Source organism: Podarcis cretensis, assembly GCF_951804945.1.
Source record: "Podarcis cretensis genome assembly, chromosome: 12".
Taxonomy (NCBI): domain Eukaryota; kingdom Metazoa; phylum Chordata; class Lepidosauria; order Squamata; family Lacertidae; genus Podarcis; species Podarcis cretensis.
In genome coordinates, this window is record NC_137181.1 from 41,669,901 (window position 1) to 41,687,562 (window position 17,662).

At 41.4% G+C, this 17,662-nt stretch overlaps 1 protein-coding gene across 2 annotated transcripts in view; it reads left to right on the forward strand.

Annotated features, from left to right (window-relative positions):
• Positions 1-1,612: 1,612 nt before the first annotated feature.
• LOC307199512 (ubiquitin-conjugating enzyme E2 E2) overlaps positions 1,613-17,662 on the forward strand; it is a 120,687-nt gene continuing 104,637 nt past the window's right edge. Inside the window, exons 1-2 of one of the 2 annotated variants that reach the window (XM_079947454.1) lie at positions 1,613-2,108; positions 10,890-11,073. In XM_079947454.1, coding sequence (XP_079803580.1) covers positions 10,898-11,073 — 176 coding nt within the window. In that variant the 5' untranslated portion in view covers positions 1,613-2,108; positions 10,890-10,897. The remainder of the gene's footprint in view (positions 2,109-10,889; positions 11,074-17,662) is intronic. The other variant, XM_079947453.1, reaches the window with a different exon arrangement.

The window sequence follows — 17,662 nt, forward strand, 5'->3', positions numbered from 1 at the left end:
CTTTTTGAATAATAAGAATTGTATGTCGGGGGGGGGGCATCAGGATTTTAGAGATGCTTAGGTTAGGCATGGCCATAAAAAGGTTGGGAACCACTGATCTACATCAAGAACAATGGGAACAAGGGAGCCATTAGGCAGTCACCTCACCCTGATGGGCCTTGCTTCTTGTACAACCAGCCGCCCCTGTCTTCTGAGGCATCAAGGTGGCCGCCATGACAGAACAGGGGGTCTGGCCTAGGTGGGACCCAGCAGGTCCTTCTTGTGCTAGTCAGAGATGGCAGCTCTCTCAGATCAGACCCCCTTCCACACCTCAGGGACATACAGGCAGTACAGTGGTACCTCAGGTTACATACGCTTCAGGTTACAGACTCCGCTAACCTCGGGTTAAGAACTTTGCTTCAGGATGAGAACAGAAATCGTGCTTCTCCGGTGGGAGGCCCCATTAGCTAAAGTGGTGCTTCAGGTTAAGAACAGTTTCAGGTTAAGAACGGACCTCGGGAGCGAATTAAGTACTTAACCTGAGGTACCACTGTAGACCCTTCCAAGTGTCCCTATTTCCCAGGGACAGTCCTGGAATTCTGGAATGTCTTGCTTTTCCTCAGGATGTCTTTAATTTTCCTCAGAGAAATGCTGGAATTGTTGGGACGTCCCTATTTTCACATGAGGAGAAATGTTTGGAGTTACGCAGCCACAGAGCCAAGGAGATAGGCAACAATAAAACCTTTATAAGTCACCCAAAGGCAGAAACTTTTAAAAAAATGTTTCATATTTTATTTATGTATATATATGTGTGTACTGTATCTTTGTTGCTGTTTAGTCGTTTCTGACTCTTCGTGACCCCATAGACCAAAGCACGCCAGACTGTATCTGTACTGTGTCTACATCACCTCCAACTTTTACATACACACACACACACACACATATATATATATATATCCAAGTTTGTATATATAACATATATATATATATATATATATATATATATATATATACATACACATATATATATGTTGGAGGTGTAGACCGCTAAATAGTCGCTTTGCTCCAAGATATCCTTGGTTGGTCTCTGTTCTTCTCCGACCGATAGAAAACCTTAGTGGTCTCTATACGGGCTCCTTGGTGAACCTCATACAGGGAAAGGAACAAATTTTATTTCTAACACAGGCCACCCAGAGTGGCTGAGGCAACTCGTTCAGATGGAGGGGGTTGTTGTTGTTAAGTATTTTCATCGGTGTGAGAAAGAGAGAGAGAGAGGCTGAGAGAAAAGTGGAAGAGCCCGACGTCTCCTGGAAGAGGACTGTGGGCTTTGGAGGTCGAGCAACCAAGCGCCCCCTCTCCCCCTCCGCCCTTAAACTGGCGCCCTCGCACGCCACGCTTCCCAACCGCCCTCAGCCCGCCGCTGGGGAGTCGGCGACGGCCTCCTGGCCACGCCCCTTCCCCGCCGCTCACCGCGGCTCTGCCCACTCAGCACCTCGCTCCCTTTTCCTTTCTCCTGCGCTTACCCTGCCTCCTCCTCCTCCTCCTCCCCCCCTCAGCCTCCCTTTCCCTTTAAAACTCGTGCTTCCCCTGCCCCCGCCCTGCGGCCTCGCGCGCAGGCGCATTCTCTCTCTCTCTCTCTCTCTCATTCCCCTCCCGCCCCCACCTCTCCACTCGCTCCCGGCTCCTCGGCGACTTCGCCTCAGCTCCGTCATTCTGCGAAGCCAGCAACCCAAAGCGCGCCTCCTGTTCTTCCCCCTCCTCGCTTCGAACTCCGGGCTTAATTGGCCCAGTCGGGAGCGCGCGGGCGCGCGGCGGCTGGTTTACTTTTCTTCAGGCGGCGGCGGCGGCGGCGGCGGAGGAAGCAGCAGCAGCAGCAGCAGCAGCTGGAGAAGTCACCGCCGAGGGAGGGTGGAAGGAGCAGGAGGAGGAGGAAGAAGAAGAAGAAGAAGAGTGTCGGGCGCGCATGCCTCGCTGACCGGCGCTGAAGAGGAACTCCCCCCCCCCTTCACCTCCCGACCCCCCCCCAACCCAGCCCAGCCCAACCCTGCTGGGCGCCCCCTCCTCGCGACGAGGATTTGACACGCCGAAGCTGGAGAGCCAGAGACCCGCGCCTGCCCTTCCTCCCACAGGTAAAAGCGCTGCTCTTCCTCCACACGCTCCCCAGCCCCACTCCTCAAAGTGCCCCCCCTCCTCAAACACAGCTGCCGCCCCCCTTCACTACGAAACCCTGCTCTCGCCTCCCTTCCCCCCCCCCGCGTTGCCCACCATGATGCTTTATTGCCCAGGAGGCAGGACACCCCCCCCCCTTAAACCAGCCCCCCCCAGTGGTTTCATTGGGTGGGGGTGGTTCCATCCAGGATTCTCCCAAGGTTCCAGTTAAACCCCCCCACCCCCCCCCATCCTTTCTGTTTAGCCCATGTTTCGATGCTGGCATAATAAGTATTTGCGCTAAGGAGTCCTCCCCACCTCACCTTCCTCCTTTTTTTGCCCAGTTCTAGGGCAAATATTTCTCCTGTTCACCCCCCCCCCTTGTGCTTAATTCTTCACCATCCATTCCTCTGCTTGCCATGCTGCCCCCACTCTCCTTCAGTAGAATTGGAGAGTTGGAAGGGACCCCAAGGGTCTTCTAGTCCAATGCAGGAATCTCTGCTAAAGCAACCATGACAGATGACCATCCGGCCTCTCCTTAAAAACCCTCATGGCCATCCTGTTAATGCCCTCTCACCGCCTTTTAGTTGGGAAGGGGGAAAGGTGGGTCTTGAACCCCCGATCCTTCTGGGCTCGGTTGAGGTGTTAATTCTGACCCACGATAGTGGCTTTGTGTGCTTCAGTACTGTATGCTGAGGCACCTGAACCAAATGGCTTCTGTTCCTTGGAGATACACTTATATGGCAGACACTCCTTTCCTTTTCTCATGCAGCACATCTCCTGTTTTAGGACCTCCTACCTCACCACAACAAAAATACTGCTGTTGCCTGTTCAACTTCCTGTGGCAGACACCCCCTCTAAACTAGTTTTTGCTACAGCATCCCTGATCCACCCAAGCAATAGTTTCCATGTTCTGCTTTTATCATAGCTGTGTCGTGTCTAGTTCTAAAACAGAGCATGTCCCCTAATATATGACCCTTTCCACAGCCTTTTAGTCACTGGCCCTGATACTCGGCAGTAGGCAAACCCTCTGCACAGTGTCCTTCCGAAAGTTCTTAATCCTCTCAATAAGTCCTTTGTCCTCCTAGCTGCTCATAGTTTCTCAAAATATAGGCCGTCAGAAATTCTGTTTGGGTGCTTTATTGTGCTCATCGCTAACCTGACCTCATCAACTAAAGTTTTGTCCTCTGAAAGATCCACTTTATAAAAGAAATGGTACCACTCTCAAGTTTAGCTACACACACACCTCTTCCCAATATAACAAATATTCTCTACAATAATTCCATCACTCTGAGCCAAAGCTCTCGTTAGGATAACTATGGCAAGGACTGCCTCAGATGTGACCAACTTTCTATATGATTATCACTTATAGGAAATTATATGACTGTGTGTGTGTGTGTGTGTGTGTGCGCGCACACACATGTCTGTGTCATCTAAGGTGATGGATAGACTGTTTTATCGCATGGAACTCTCATGTCATGCTAATGAAGGAAACATTGCATATTTGTAATGGCTAATAACCACATGTGTGGATTCTTACACCCAAGAGGTTCTGTATTGGAAATTCATCATGTAGAACTCAGTGTTTGTTCCCACTTCCTGAGAAAATCCTCCATATAATATACCACAGCCATCAAGTGTCCTGTCATAACTCAGTCATTACTGTCCTTCTGTGCTCTTGGTGTGCTGCTTTTCATCATCACCAGTAATACCCCAGTAACTTCTTCATTGCACCATACTACTGACTCAGCCAGATATATTTCTCTTCCTTAAAACAAAAGGCCACCCCCTTGAGATTTTTGCATTGTTCCCATCATTCTCCCTATTCTTGTTGCTTAGCCTTCTATTTTCATTGTTAAAATAAATGGAACCACCAGACCTATTTTTGAATCCAGTTTCTCCCAGGTTGCTCTGCTATTGCTGGTGTCGCTGTCCCATTAGCATTTACCTTCTTTGTCCTAATTGCCCCTATTCCATATGCACAAAGTAAATTATCTTTTTCCTTCCAGTTAGCGAGAGAAATGCTTTATTGAGAAGTACAGCACCAATTGCTCTCCTTCATTATTACTGTCTTAAGTTCTCCAAAAGAGGAGGTGGACAAGCAACTTCCCCTTTTCCTGCCCCTCACTCAAAACATGTATCGAGAACAAGTCTGTAGGCTTCTGTATGCTTAGCAGCATCTTCTTTGTAGCAAAGAAATATCTCATACCTCCCACCCACTCCTTTTTCTGGAATGTCTCCAATATGTATCCCAGGCCTGCCTCAAGCCTCTCTTTTTGGTTGGAAAAAAACCACACCGTCTCCTTCCTTCCACCGTCCACTGTCTGTGTTCCCCCTATTTCGTTTTGCTACATTTTATGTAGCAAACCACCCTGGTTTTCTCTTGTTTCTGCCTTTCCAAGAAAGTGCCTGAGAAGGAGAGGATGTCACATTTTAAAAGTGTCCATTTCAACCTCTTGCCATTTCCATTACTGCATAATTATGTCTATGACATGTGGCTCCCCACCCCCTCTGGGGAAATAGAAAAATAAGTGACTTGTATGTATCTATTCTGTGTGTCTGTATCAGTCCAGAGCAGCTGCTTCAGTCTCTTTCTCCCCCTTCGCCCCCCGCCATACATTACAAACCTTGGCCTAGTTGGTTATAAACCATATTCCCCTGTTCTCCTACTCTCCCCTCCCCAATGTTTTGATCATTTCACCCTGATTGGCTTCTAATGAAGATGAAGTGAGGTAATGCTTGCTGCTGCTTTTCACGAACCCAGCAGAAATGTTCAATTCATCTTCGCTTATATGAAATTAAAGGCTGCTGTAGAAGACATCATCAGTGTCTTTCCTTGCCATTTGAATCCCAGTTTCTAAGGTTCTGTTTATTCTTCCTTGAGTTGAGTGGGGAATAAGGTAGAAAGGGAGAGGACTTGAAGCCCCAGTTCTGTGCATTTTTATGTAAGTTCGTAGACAGCCCAGATACTTTCATACTCATGTTTCTCCTTCATTATCTTGTAGTCTTGGAAAGACTTTAACCTCTCTGACCCTTGTGCATCCCTATGTGTTTCTCTTACCAGACGCTTAAAAGCCTTTCTCTGGATGTGGAGTAATTTAATAGAAAAGGGATTTAGGCAGTGTCTCCACCCCCCATTATTTATGTTTATTGCACTATGACACAACCTTGAGGCTACTTGATTGTGTGTGGTATTAATAACGGCAATAAAATACTTTCCTACAGTGTCACTCTCCCCTGTTGATTTTCAGATTGTTTGTTGTTTTGTTTATTTTCTTTTCTTTTGACCACATGCAAAAGGTTAAACTTCACAGGCTAAATATGTTTTTATCCCAGTTATATTTAGCTCTAAGCTCCTTCAAATAAAATATAACTTGACGTGTAGTTTAAATGTTTGCAGTATATACCATGGAAGTGTGTGAGAGAGAGTGTGTGTGTGAGAGAGAGAGAAAGAGAGAGAGCGAGAGAGACATCTCATGACAGATTAAAACATTTATTTTCTGTTGTAAAAACTGGCATTACTTGTTAAAGTAATGATATGTTATGGACTGCTGCTGTTATGCATTTATCTGATGAATGGTAACCTGAACTTCTGAAATACAATATAGTTCTTTTTCAACAGCAGTAATATTTATAGTACAATTGTTAGAGCAAACGTGTGCTTGGAATTCACTAAAAGGGTTACTGATGTTTTTCTGGTAAGTCATTCCGAAATATGTGCATGTTGTGCCATCATTCCTTTCAAAACGTGTTATGTAAAAGATCAATAGATTTTAGGAAAGAATAGCTAAAATAGGAAGGCAACTCTGTAACCTTTCCTCATATTTTTTTTTAAAAATATTTTCTAGGGCTATCACTTGATTGATACAGTCTTAGCAGACTGAAATAAATTTGTATATGAGAAAATAGTTGTAAAGGAAGAAAAGCCATAATTTGAAGCACACAGAATAAGCTGTTGCTTTCTCACACAAAGAGAATAACTCTTTTAAAGTGTTTCTTGTCATTTGATTTGTCACTGATAGCTTGTGTTAAAAATTATATTTAAAATCTGCCTCATTAATCTGCTGTGCCTTTGCAGTGGATCAAAATGTTCTTAATTTAATTGATTGACTTAAGTGTAGCCCAAATATTTCCTTTATTTTTTAAAAAATAAAATAAAACAAGGATTCAACTGATTCCTGTAACCCAAATCCTGTAACATTTTTGACATAAAAATGCTAGTCTTATGCTACTTTTTTAATCAATGGTTGTAAAAAAAAATAATAATGTTGCTTGATCTGGTCATTGTTGCTTAATGTGTTAAATCCTAAGCCAATTTTGCTTGCAAGTAAGGGCTTGTACACATGAGGCAGCTCAGTAGAAATTACTCACTTACTCACTTCCAAGTACCGTACTATTGGTGCCCACATCGTGGCAAAATCAAAAGACATCATAATCCAACAAGGAGCGGGGACTGCAGTGTATGTGTTTTTAGAGAAATACTGTAATCTAAATTGCTCCCCCTGCCTCCCTGGGCAGTATTTTGTATTTGTGGCAAATATTGCAGGATGTTTACAAATTGCTTATTGTTGTTTCTCACCATGAGTAAGAGGGGCAGTGAAAGAAGTGTACTGTCTTGCTGTGGGAGAGGAGATGATGCTAGATTTTTCTTGCTTGACCCATATCCATCATGGCTGGCAATAGCTTGCTGTGAAGAAACAGTGGCCTGGTTCCAAAAGTTAATTTCCTCATCTTATATAGGGTATTTTTATCCTGTCTTTCAGTCTCACAAAAGATTCCCAAGGTGGCTTTCCAATTAAAACATAAGTCTTAAAGAAAAGAAAATGGCAGAATCTGCCTAAAATCGGATTAAAATTAACAGTGATAAAACTATAGAGTAGTAAAATTCTGTAATACTTGCAAGAGGAAACATTACAATTCACTTAGATAGGCACCGTTTCCATATACGTTGCAAGAAGCTCTTGTAGATTACTGATTTTTTTAAAAAAAATTAACTATGTCCTTCTGATTCTATATGAAGGTTGCAAATTTCACTGTTTTAACCAAAGTGGAAGAGCAGTTGGTGGTACTGTTGATTCAGACTCTTATTGGTGAAAAGGATTTTCTGTATCTGCTTCCACCTGGTTTCTAACCAGGTTTTGGGAATAAGACCCACTTTACTGTTCTTGTAAACTCTTTTGCTTTGAGGAAAAGTTAAGAGGCATGTTCCTGTTTACTCTTAAGAACTTTCTGATAAAGCAGTCATACCCTTCTGGTTTAGCCTCAGGTGCTGGGAGCTGGAGTCAATACATTGCAGTTGCTCTGTTATTTCCCAAGTACATTTCAGATGCTGGCACTGGGAGATTACTATTTTACTGTATGCAGAGTTATTCAGATCCTTGTTGCTACAGGGTTCCACATTCGCGTGTACCTTATGATGTAATTAACGGTCCTCTCTACTAGTTTTTGGAGGGACCAGAAAGGGGCTTAAATCCAACAAAGTCCGTCAGATTGGATAGTCTGCACATTATTCACATGATTCCCCAACCAATACAGCTTGTTACATCTATGTACCTCATGATCTCATTATTAGTCCAAGGAAAGAGTTTTGGGGTTGCCTTACTAAAAGCTCTTGCAGTTGTGCGTAAGACAGGCAATTTTGGAAATGCCACAACATTGTAAGACGTCAAGATGGCAAAAGCTTTTGTATCATGACATGCATTTTTTGACACTTGCTCTTGGACTATTGGGTTTAAAGATAAAATAAAAACCAAATGTGCCCACCCCACCTCCCATTCAAATCAGAACCACAGGTGAGACTTAAACTTTTCCTCCCCTACAGTGTTATTGGATATATCACCCCTGTGTGGCAAATTGTAATAGTCAAACTCCCCCAGGTTTACAGGGGTGTCCAGAGCTAAGTCTTGTCCTTGTTGGATGAATTTTAGTTGTTCAGGCATGAGAATGTTATGTACAATATTATTAGACACGTACAGCCTGCCACCTGCATGCTTGACCTTTGCTTCTCTTGGCTCAGTGATGGAATGACTGTCTCTAACCAGGAGCTGGAAAAACGCTCCTTATGAGACTGAGTTGCCCTTAAGGAGGCAGTTGTGAGGCAGAAAAAAAATATTCCTGGACCTGGAAGGTTGTAATCGGTGTTAGAAACTGAGATGTGAAAGCTAGGAGCTAAATGGCACCTTAAACATAGGTTATGGGCACAACAACAGAATGTCTAGGCACCTTATTTATAACAAGAATACAAAGCAGAAAATGAATGAACTCCGTTTCTTTCACTCTGCAGTTTTAATCTGAAATTTTAGGCACAGTGCTGTGCCCAGAGCTCAGAAACTGCTTGTGCTAATGAAATCCTGTTGCAAAATATGCCTAGAACAATGGGAGTTTCGAACGCTGGTTGTAATAACTACCAGCTTGCTAAATTTCTTTTCCAAGGAAACAGTTTAAGAGCCAGGGAGATGGTGCAATTCCATTATCACTTGGAAGAGACTAACTATTTGGACCCATTTTGTTGAGTTTTAGACCCAATTTTGGCTTTGAAAGCACTTTGGCCATCCTGATACATTATCTGTGCTGGGGAAGAGACAGGATGAATGCAGCTCTTTTACTCATCTGCATCTCTTAGCAGCTTTTAATACCATCATGGTATCTTTCCAATAGGCTGTCTTGGGTTGTATCATATTTTATCTTTATGATGCTTTATTCTGAAGTTTTTGTAAGTTGCCCTGTTAAATTTTACTGATGGGTAGAATAGAAGTTCTGTTAATAAATAAAAAATAAATCCAGTCAAAATAAAAATAAAGCTCAGTCAAAAACTGATCTATCCACTGTTCTACCCTGCCTTCCTATAAAATTAGAATTGGTATTGCTCAGTCTTAAAGTAGTCCAGCTTGTACCCTGCTGTGCAGTTTGAGATTCTTGGCTTTTATATATTGCTATATTAATGTCCCTTGTAGATTACAGATCTAACCAAAGTTAAAACATACTGTATTTACTATGTTTCAGTAATAACGTTAAGAATATGTTTAAATGCTATGATCTGAAATAGCTTAACTTTAGTTGGATTGTGCCCAGGAAGTTTTTAAAAATACTGTACCAGATTGTTGTAACTAATGCAGGTTGATCCTAAGCATGTTTATTCAGAAGTACCATTGTGTCCAGTAGGAGAAAGTGTACATAAGATTGTAATCTTGGTGTTATTTAAAGGTACTGTAGGGCTTCCATCCAAATTTAAGTGAATCCAAATCTCTACATTTTTAGGCCTTTCTTTTAGGTGCCAGCTTCTTGCTGTTTGCAGCTGTGAGTTTAAGGCAGACATGTGAGAGATATTAAAACACTAGGTTTTACATATAGAGTACTGTACTAGGTTGAAGATTATTGATCAAGTGAGGCTGCCTTCTAATTTCAGGTGCATGTTACACGAACACACTCAGAATCATGCTTTTTATTACTTAGGATATTCTGAGGGCTATCTCCTAAAAATAAAATAAAAACAAAACAAAAACAAATTGAAAAGAGTCTTCACCATAGAAGAAGTTGAGGAAAGAGTCTGGAGATTAGCATAGGTATTGGCTTGTGTTGGGTATTAAGTTAGGTCAAATCTTTTTGCTCTTATTTGAGGAAAGAGAATCCCTGTACATGTTATCCCAAAGAATGGAAAATAGTCTATATGATTAAGGAAATAGATTAGGGTTGCTATATTTCAGAAAGTGACGGACGAAAAAGTTGTCAACCCTAAAATAGATAAGGTGATTATTATGAGTTACTTGCTAAAACAATAACTCTGTAGTGTTACTTCAGGCTTCTAATTTATATATTTAGCATTAGCTCTCCTTTCATTACCCTTCTTTTCACAATAGTTGCTTATCCTATCTGAATTTTTTTGTTTTTTTATCTAATACAAGTGAAGACATATAAGGATAAAAGTGGAATGCGTATAAATGAAGTATTTTTCACATTGTGACATTGGAACAAAAATCCCAAGATTATTATTGAAGAGTTTTGTTCACTTTTAAAAGCAGCATTATAAAGTAAACGAACAAGAGCAAGGCAAGATGATCCTTTACAAACCCTGGCCCCAAAATGTAAAGATCAAGACCAACACTTCAAATTATGACCAGAAGTTTAATGTGGCTGGTGCAGTTGGTTTAAAATTGGTGTTAGGTTCTCAAATTTCCTTGCTTTCCACCATGTCCTTGCTTCCCAGCATCTGGATCATCTTAAGAGGCAACCCCATGTGCATCGTAGGTATGCTTGGAGATAACTAGTATGTGGATAACTTAGGCCAATGTGTGACTCCCGCTTATAGGGTTGCAGCCAGCATACAAGCTGGACTTGCTGCCTGTGTCTCACCAGACAATTACAAGTTTACAGCAGCTTTGCTAACCTGGTACCGTCCATAGGTTTTGAATGATAATTCCATTGCCTGCCCATGATGGAGGGGAGTTGTCCAACATACCTGGAGATTGCCAGGTTGGGAAAAGCCGGTCTTGGAGTACCCCAAACTTCCTAACCCACAGATTTTTTGTCTTCCCAAGATGAATTTCAGCTTCGGCTACCCAGATACATTTCCTAAAAATTCTGTTGCCTCCCTTGGATTCTTAGGTTGAAAAAAAGTGATGCAGCTGTATGTCATCTGAATGATAGTGACATCACAGTCCAAACCTCTGGATGCTTTCCCTCTCCCAATGGCTTCATAATTTGTTTGGATGAGTAATAACCAAAGCTATGATTTTATTTATATTGCTTGTTTGTTTTCCATTTAGAATCTAAGATGTCCACTGAAGGGCAAAGAGTTGACGATAGTCCAAGCACTAGTGGAGGCAGCTCTGATGGAGATCAGCGGGAAGGTGTTCAACAAGATCAAGAAAGAGAACAGGTTCAGCCCAAGAAAAAGGAGGGCAAAATATCTAGCAAAACAGCTGCTAAACTTTCAACTAGTGCTAAAAGGTACTTGCTCTCTGTGGACTTTTTCTCTACCTTTCCTGTTAATTAACATCATTAGTAGGCATCTATTCACCTGCTGACTATTTTATTACTGCACAGGGTTGTATGTTTGTGTTAGCCTTAGTATGATCACTGGTTGGTTGACTCACTGGTTCTTAATCCAAATGGCTATAATAATAGTTTATGTAACTGCACTGACATTCCTATATTGCTATTAAAATTGAGGCACTTTTGTACCTTTATACATAGATAAGCACACTTGCGTTTATGTGATTGACTAGTTTTCAGATTTGTTGGCATAAGTCAAGGTTAATTAGCTAAAAACATTTTGGACATTTCAGCAGTTCAGTGTGATAGAATGCTATAGTAATACTTACTGCTGTAAAATATGATGTTTTCCTTTGCTTGCTTGGTTAGGTAAAATGTCAGTAGGACTGAAAATGCATTTTCATTTCATAGTGTTAAACGGCAGACTTCCTTAGTACTTTTGGCTTTCTCGTTCCCAAGAGAGAAGGTAGATTTGGAGAACAGCTACTTAAGAGATCTTAGGCTGTTGCATCAGTCACTTCATGAGAACGATTGGTGTGCTTGGACTCTGCACAGATGGAGCCTGCATTAATAGTTTCCCCGCAAGCACATGGCAGCATAAGCCTGAAATGAAGAATTCAAATTCTATTTCTGGGGAACTCAAACCAGTCATGGATTTAAAAAACAAAAACCTATCTAAAGTATAGTCCTACAGACATGAAAAACTCAGGGCAATTGATTGCTTTGCCATCTAACAGTGTGACTGGTTAAATATATAATTAATTGTTAAGTGTACCAGCTGCATTGTGACATTACTGCTTGCTTTTCTATTGCTCCATGTTATTGAGTCATTCTGCATTCTGGCAACACCAGTTTTGTCTAAAACATTGTTGGCGTTTCCTCTGCTCAGTGTAGCTACTCTTTCATGCACATGAAACACTGCATGAGTAGCTACTACTTGGTTCACTTCGTTGTGTGCAAAATATTCCTCAAAACTCTGTGTATGGCAACCACTGAATAGAATATATGCAAATGCACATTAAAATTCCTGTGGATTTCTCAGTTCATAGTTTTATATGCCCTTTAAATAATGCTCATTCTCAGTCCTCTTAAATTTCGGGTTGTTTTAGGGCAACAACGTATGCTTTTAATGCTTGATCCACAACTAGCCAGAAATGATCGCAGGGAGAGCAAATGACTTGTTTCTTAAAAGGAAACAACGTTTAAAACAATGGGCCAAATGACATTCATAGTGTATTCCTATTGTTGATAGTGTTTCTTACTGTATTGTCATGGTAATGCTTGTTTATACCATTGTAAACTGACTGGTATGGATTAGGCCTATAATTTATTAAATCATGTTTATTTTGCTCTTGTTGAGGACTGAGGAATCCTTCTCCAGGGTAGCTTTTCAAACACCAATATGTAAGCCAGAAAATATATTTGTTGGGGGGAAGCAACAGTGTAACACAGATAAAGGTAGCATAAAGCATTGGACAGTTCACAACTCCCTTACACAGCAGTTTTTGCAAGTCTGGTCAAGGTGTCCATTGCAGCACCTTCATATATTTTATGGGATTAATTCAGTTTATGTGCCCTGATGATGTGAACAAGACATTTGCAATGATGTGACCAGCTTCTTAATTTACCTCTGTTCATCCTGGCTGGTGAAAGACAGTCAGCCAGGTGGGATGTCTGACCGGCTGGGTCCAGGGTGTTGTGAACACATCTCAACTTAATGGAGTGGTGCTTGCTGCTCTTAAACAAATACTGGTAACCTCAAAACTTGATTATTGCAGTATATTCTATATGGGGCTTCCCTTTGTGCCTGGTCCAGAAGCTCCAACTGCTGCAAAATGCTGCAGCTAGATCATTGATTTACAAAGATCTTAACCATATGAGTCTAGGGTTTCTTAAGGATCACTTGATCCCTTATAAAAAGGTGAAAGGCCCCTGGACAGTCCAGCCAAAGGCAACTGTGGGGTGCGTCACTCATCTCGCTTTCAGGCCGAGGGAGTTGGCATTTGTCCACAGACAGCTTTCTGGGTCCTGTGGCCAGCATGACTAAACTGCTTCTGGTGCAACGGAACATGTGATGGAAACCAGAGTGCACCAAAATGCCATTTACCTTCCTGCCGAAGCAGTACCTATTTATCTACTTGCACTTTGATGTGCTTTCGAACTGCTAGGTTGGCAGGAGCTGGGACAGAGCAACAGGAGCTCACTCCGTCACAGGGATTCGAACCGCCAACCTTCCAATTGACAAGCTGATCCCTTCTATCCCAGCCCAAACACAGAGATCCTGGGTGGAGTCTCTTTGTTGGTCTCCTGTGGCTCAGATACATGGCCAGCAACTACTAGAAGACATGTATTCAGTGTAATGCGCCCCAAACTGCAGCACTTTCTCAGCTGAGATAAGGAAGGCACTCTCCTTGCTGAACCTCAGACCCATGATTAAAACTTTCTGTCCCAGCAGGCATTTTAAGTAGTGTTCAGGTTTGTGATACATTTTTATTGTCTCATTTTCTGAGTATGTTTTGTTGTAGCACCCTGCTAATACTCATGCTTGTTCATAAAATATACAAAAATTTAAATGAAAAAAAGATGATGTGCAGCCATAACTGTATTATATAATTCTTAATATAAAACTATGAGGCTCCAACGAAGTCCTACTTCGAGTAGACTCTTTAAAATAAGTGGCCATGGCTAATTTAAATCCATTGATTTCAATGGCTCTACTCTCAAGTATGAATTGGTTGCGTAAAACCCTTGATTGATAAATACTAGTAGAAAATCCATCCAGTATGAAGGGAGATGAATGGAAGGATGGTTAGAGAGAAGAGAAGGCCTTTCAAAGAGTCCTGGGGGTTTGCAGCCCAGCCCTCTGCAGGATCTCTGCTGATAGGGGCTGGGACACCCAGTGTCAAAAGTTTCAGCACCATTGGTGTTTCTGCAAGGGCACTGCATGGGATTTAATGACAGCTACCTTCAGATGCTGTTCGAGTAGAGGTATCATTCAAGCTACTTCTATGAAATGCGACTGAGTTTATTTTCCTGGTGCTAACGAATGCTCCCTGTTGCTATTCATTCGCAGCATCAGGGGGTGAGTTGTTTGTGTAAATTCAATATTGAGTGATCACCATAGTCGGGATCAGCAGGACATAGCTGACTTCCCATGGTAAGCGTGGGGTTGTCGGGGGTGGCAGTCACTCTAATTTTATGTTATGCCATGTTCCCCATCAATAGCAGCTATTTTTTATTGGTGCCCCCAGCATTCTCTCAGAATTTGAAATGTGCTCAATGATCCCAAAAGGTTTGGTGACCCCCAGTGTAAAGGCTATCCTTTACACCCCAGTTGGAGTGTGCAGTAGATTCAGCCCCTTCTCAACCATGTCCTAAGTTACAAACTATTTACTTACTTTTATACAAGTTTACTGTATGGCCATTTCATAGAAACTTGGATTTGCCATGGAATATACATTAAACAGGAAATTTGAAGCCACATCTACACTTCACATTTTAAGGGTACCTATAAAACATCTTATGAATATGCCTAAAAATAGTCTGTTTGAAGACATGTATTTGGCTATGTTCTTATTCCCATCTACATAGCCAATCCTGGTGTCTGTTTCTTGGTCACACTAGAGCAGAGCTTTCCAAACTGTGTTGCGACACGTTAGTTTCTCAGCTGCAGTGTGTCATGTGAGCGCTCCCCACGCTCCTCCCAGGACTAGAAAGGGGTTAATTCAACCTCCAGTTTGCTAGCAAAACTGAATTACTGTGTCGTAACATGGTGCATGTCTAAAAAGTGTGTTACCAACATGAAAAGCTTGGAAAGCTCTGCACTAGCATGTGCTAGAACCTTCATGATTGAATGCAGAAGTGTATTTATAAAAGTAATTTGCAGTGATCAAGGGTTATAAATATCTACATACCCTCTGTTCTAATGTGTTTTTTTCTCCATTAATGGTTAAGTTTTAGTTCAGCGTTGTCCTGTTATGTTAAAGAGAGGAAGAAAAAAACCTGAAAGCAAGCTAGATGCCATTGTTAAATACCCTGTGGAACTAGAACGAGATAGGATTTTTAAAGTCCTTTTTTCCTTCCCCTTGTGAGATCGAGTATTAGCCAGAGAGGAAGATCTGTTTTTGTTTAAAATACAGTTTTGTTTTTCTTGGTATCTGCAGCTGTGCTTATTTGGATGACATCTGAAAGGCAGAATTCTTGAGTTTCATTACGTTTCAAATTCTGTTGAATATATTGAGGTCTAGTTGTAAATGGAAATATAAGAGTCCAGTAAATAACTTCAGCGGCATACACTTAAGTTTTATAGACACATTTGCACATCACACTGAACCATAGTTCATGCTTAGCTATGGTTCAACCTGAACAAGCAGCATGCTAATGCATGTTGCTCAGAAGTTTCTGTTTGCTGTTCTTCTGCTCCAGGAGCAATATCCTACAAGCCTTGCCTTGTCATCTGAAGCCAAGCTTATGGTTTGTTGCCCTCCCAGCAACCCAAGCCAAGAACAAACCTTTGGATGGCTTGTCGTTTATGATTGCCAGAGAGGGGAGACTTCTAAGCATTAGCACACTGCTCATTAATGTTAAACCATAGCTAAACATTATCTATGGTTTAATGTGACGTGAATCAGGGCATGCTATACAGTGGAACCTTGGGTTGCAGGTGTAATCCGTGGTGGAGGCACGTCCGCACCCCACAGCATCCGCACCCTGAAGTACCGCGTATGCGCAGGCGCGATTTGGCGCTTCTGCACATGCACGAGCAGCAAAACCCGGAAGTAACCTGTTTCAGTACTTCCGGGTTTCCCGCGGTCCACAACCTGAAAACAGGTAACCTGAAGCAGCCATAACATGACATATGACTGTATACCAAAGAGGTTTTCCTGTTCTGCTGGGTTAATTATGTGCAACTTTTCACACATACACATACAGAATGCAAGACTTGTGGGTCTTTTTTTAAAAAAGAGAATATAATTTTATTAATTTGTAGTAAAATAACATGGGTCACTTCCAACAAAACCTGTACAGTGTTGTGTGCTTATATTAATCACATACAAAAAGAAAAGTTGAACTGGGACAATGTCAAATAACTGAATCCTTGAATGCATTCTTCACATTAACACATATCCATGTGTGGAATTCGTGGTTGCTTATCTATTATTTAGTTTAAATGTATTCAGCTAGAACAGTCTCTTGAAGAATTCCATTTCTCAGCCATATACGAAAGTGCCAGCAAAAAGCCTGCCATTTATAAAAAACAGCAAGCTTTAATATTTCTCCAAAGTCATGTTTTAAAGGGTACTTTATTTTTATTTAATAGATTTATATCCTGCCCCCAAATATAATTGTTAAGGATGGGTTCTGTAAACTTCCATTAAAATAACATTATAAAATACATAAAACCACTATAAAAATAAACTGCAGATGATGCAGCATAAAACCAATGCAAATTCAGATCCAAGAGTTTTTGAAACATTTTTGAAAATGTACTGAGTGCTTCTTCTCTTCTGAAATCTTGAAATAAGAGTAGCTAAAGAATCCTGATAATATATATTGCTTATGCTTTCCTGTGTGAAACCAGAAAATGCACATACAGCAGTTGTTAGTCCTTTCTTTCGGGACCATGGGTAAAATGTACAGACTGGCACCTTGTAAATTGAGAATACATTCTCTCACGCATACACTTACTGCCAAGAGCATATTTGTTCAGGGACTGCGTACACATTGTGCCACGAAACTGATCACTTTGAATAACCAAATATACTTGGTCAGATAACCTGTCTTATGATAAATACCATGTACTGTACAGGAATATTAATTTGGATGATCAAATATTTTCAGTTTCCCAGCATCAATTGGACAAGCAGTAGAAAACACAAAGAACTCATTTTACAGCAGCTGCAGTCTGCAGGAAAATTTCTCCTGAAAGTCCAAAAGATCTCAGAAACCCACTCCACAGTAACTCAGAGCAGAGCTTTTAGTGTGGCTGCCCTGTTTTGTAAAAGAGATCCAACAGACTTTCCCAGCTGATTAAATGGGTCTCTTGTCATGAGCATTTATTTTGTATTGGCTGTTTCTTTTTTGTATTTAACAGTTTAATTTTTTTGTTCCTTTTTGCTGTTTTTGTTGTACATCACCTTGAGACAATTGTGTAGAAGGAGATACAATGAAACTTCTTAATGAAGTTTAGTTTCTGCAACCAGTGGGACTTGAGCTAGAATCCTAAGTGTGGTTTCTTGGAATGAAGCCGTATTGAAGTTGATTTACATAACAGTTAAAATTAAGTATTTAAATGTGCTATTTTAGCAGGAAGTGTTGCCAGGGTACATGTCAAATTCCTGATATCTAAACCATTTTTCAGGCTTTTATTGATACTTCAGAAAGTGGAAGCTGGGGAAGGGTGTGCCAGATTCTACTCCTTGATTTGTTAACCATGCCTATCAGATATAAGTGCTATATTGCTCCACCCCCCACCCACCCCCCACCCCCCACTAAGTCACAGTGAATATACAGAACGGGAAAGAGACACTCGACAAAGCGCCTC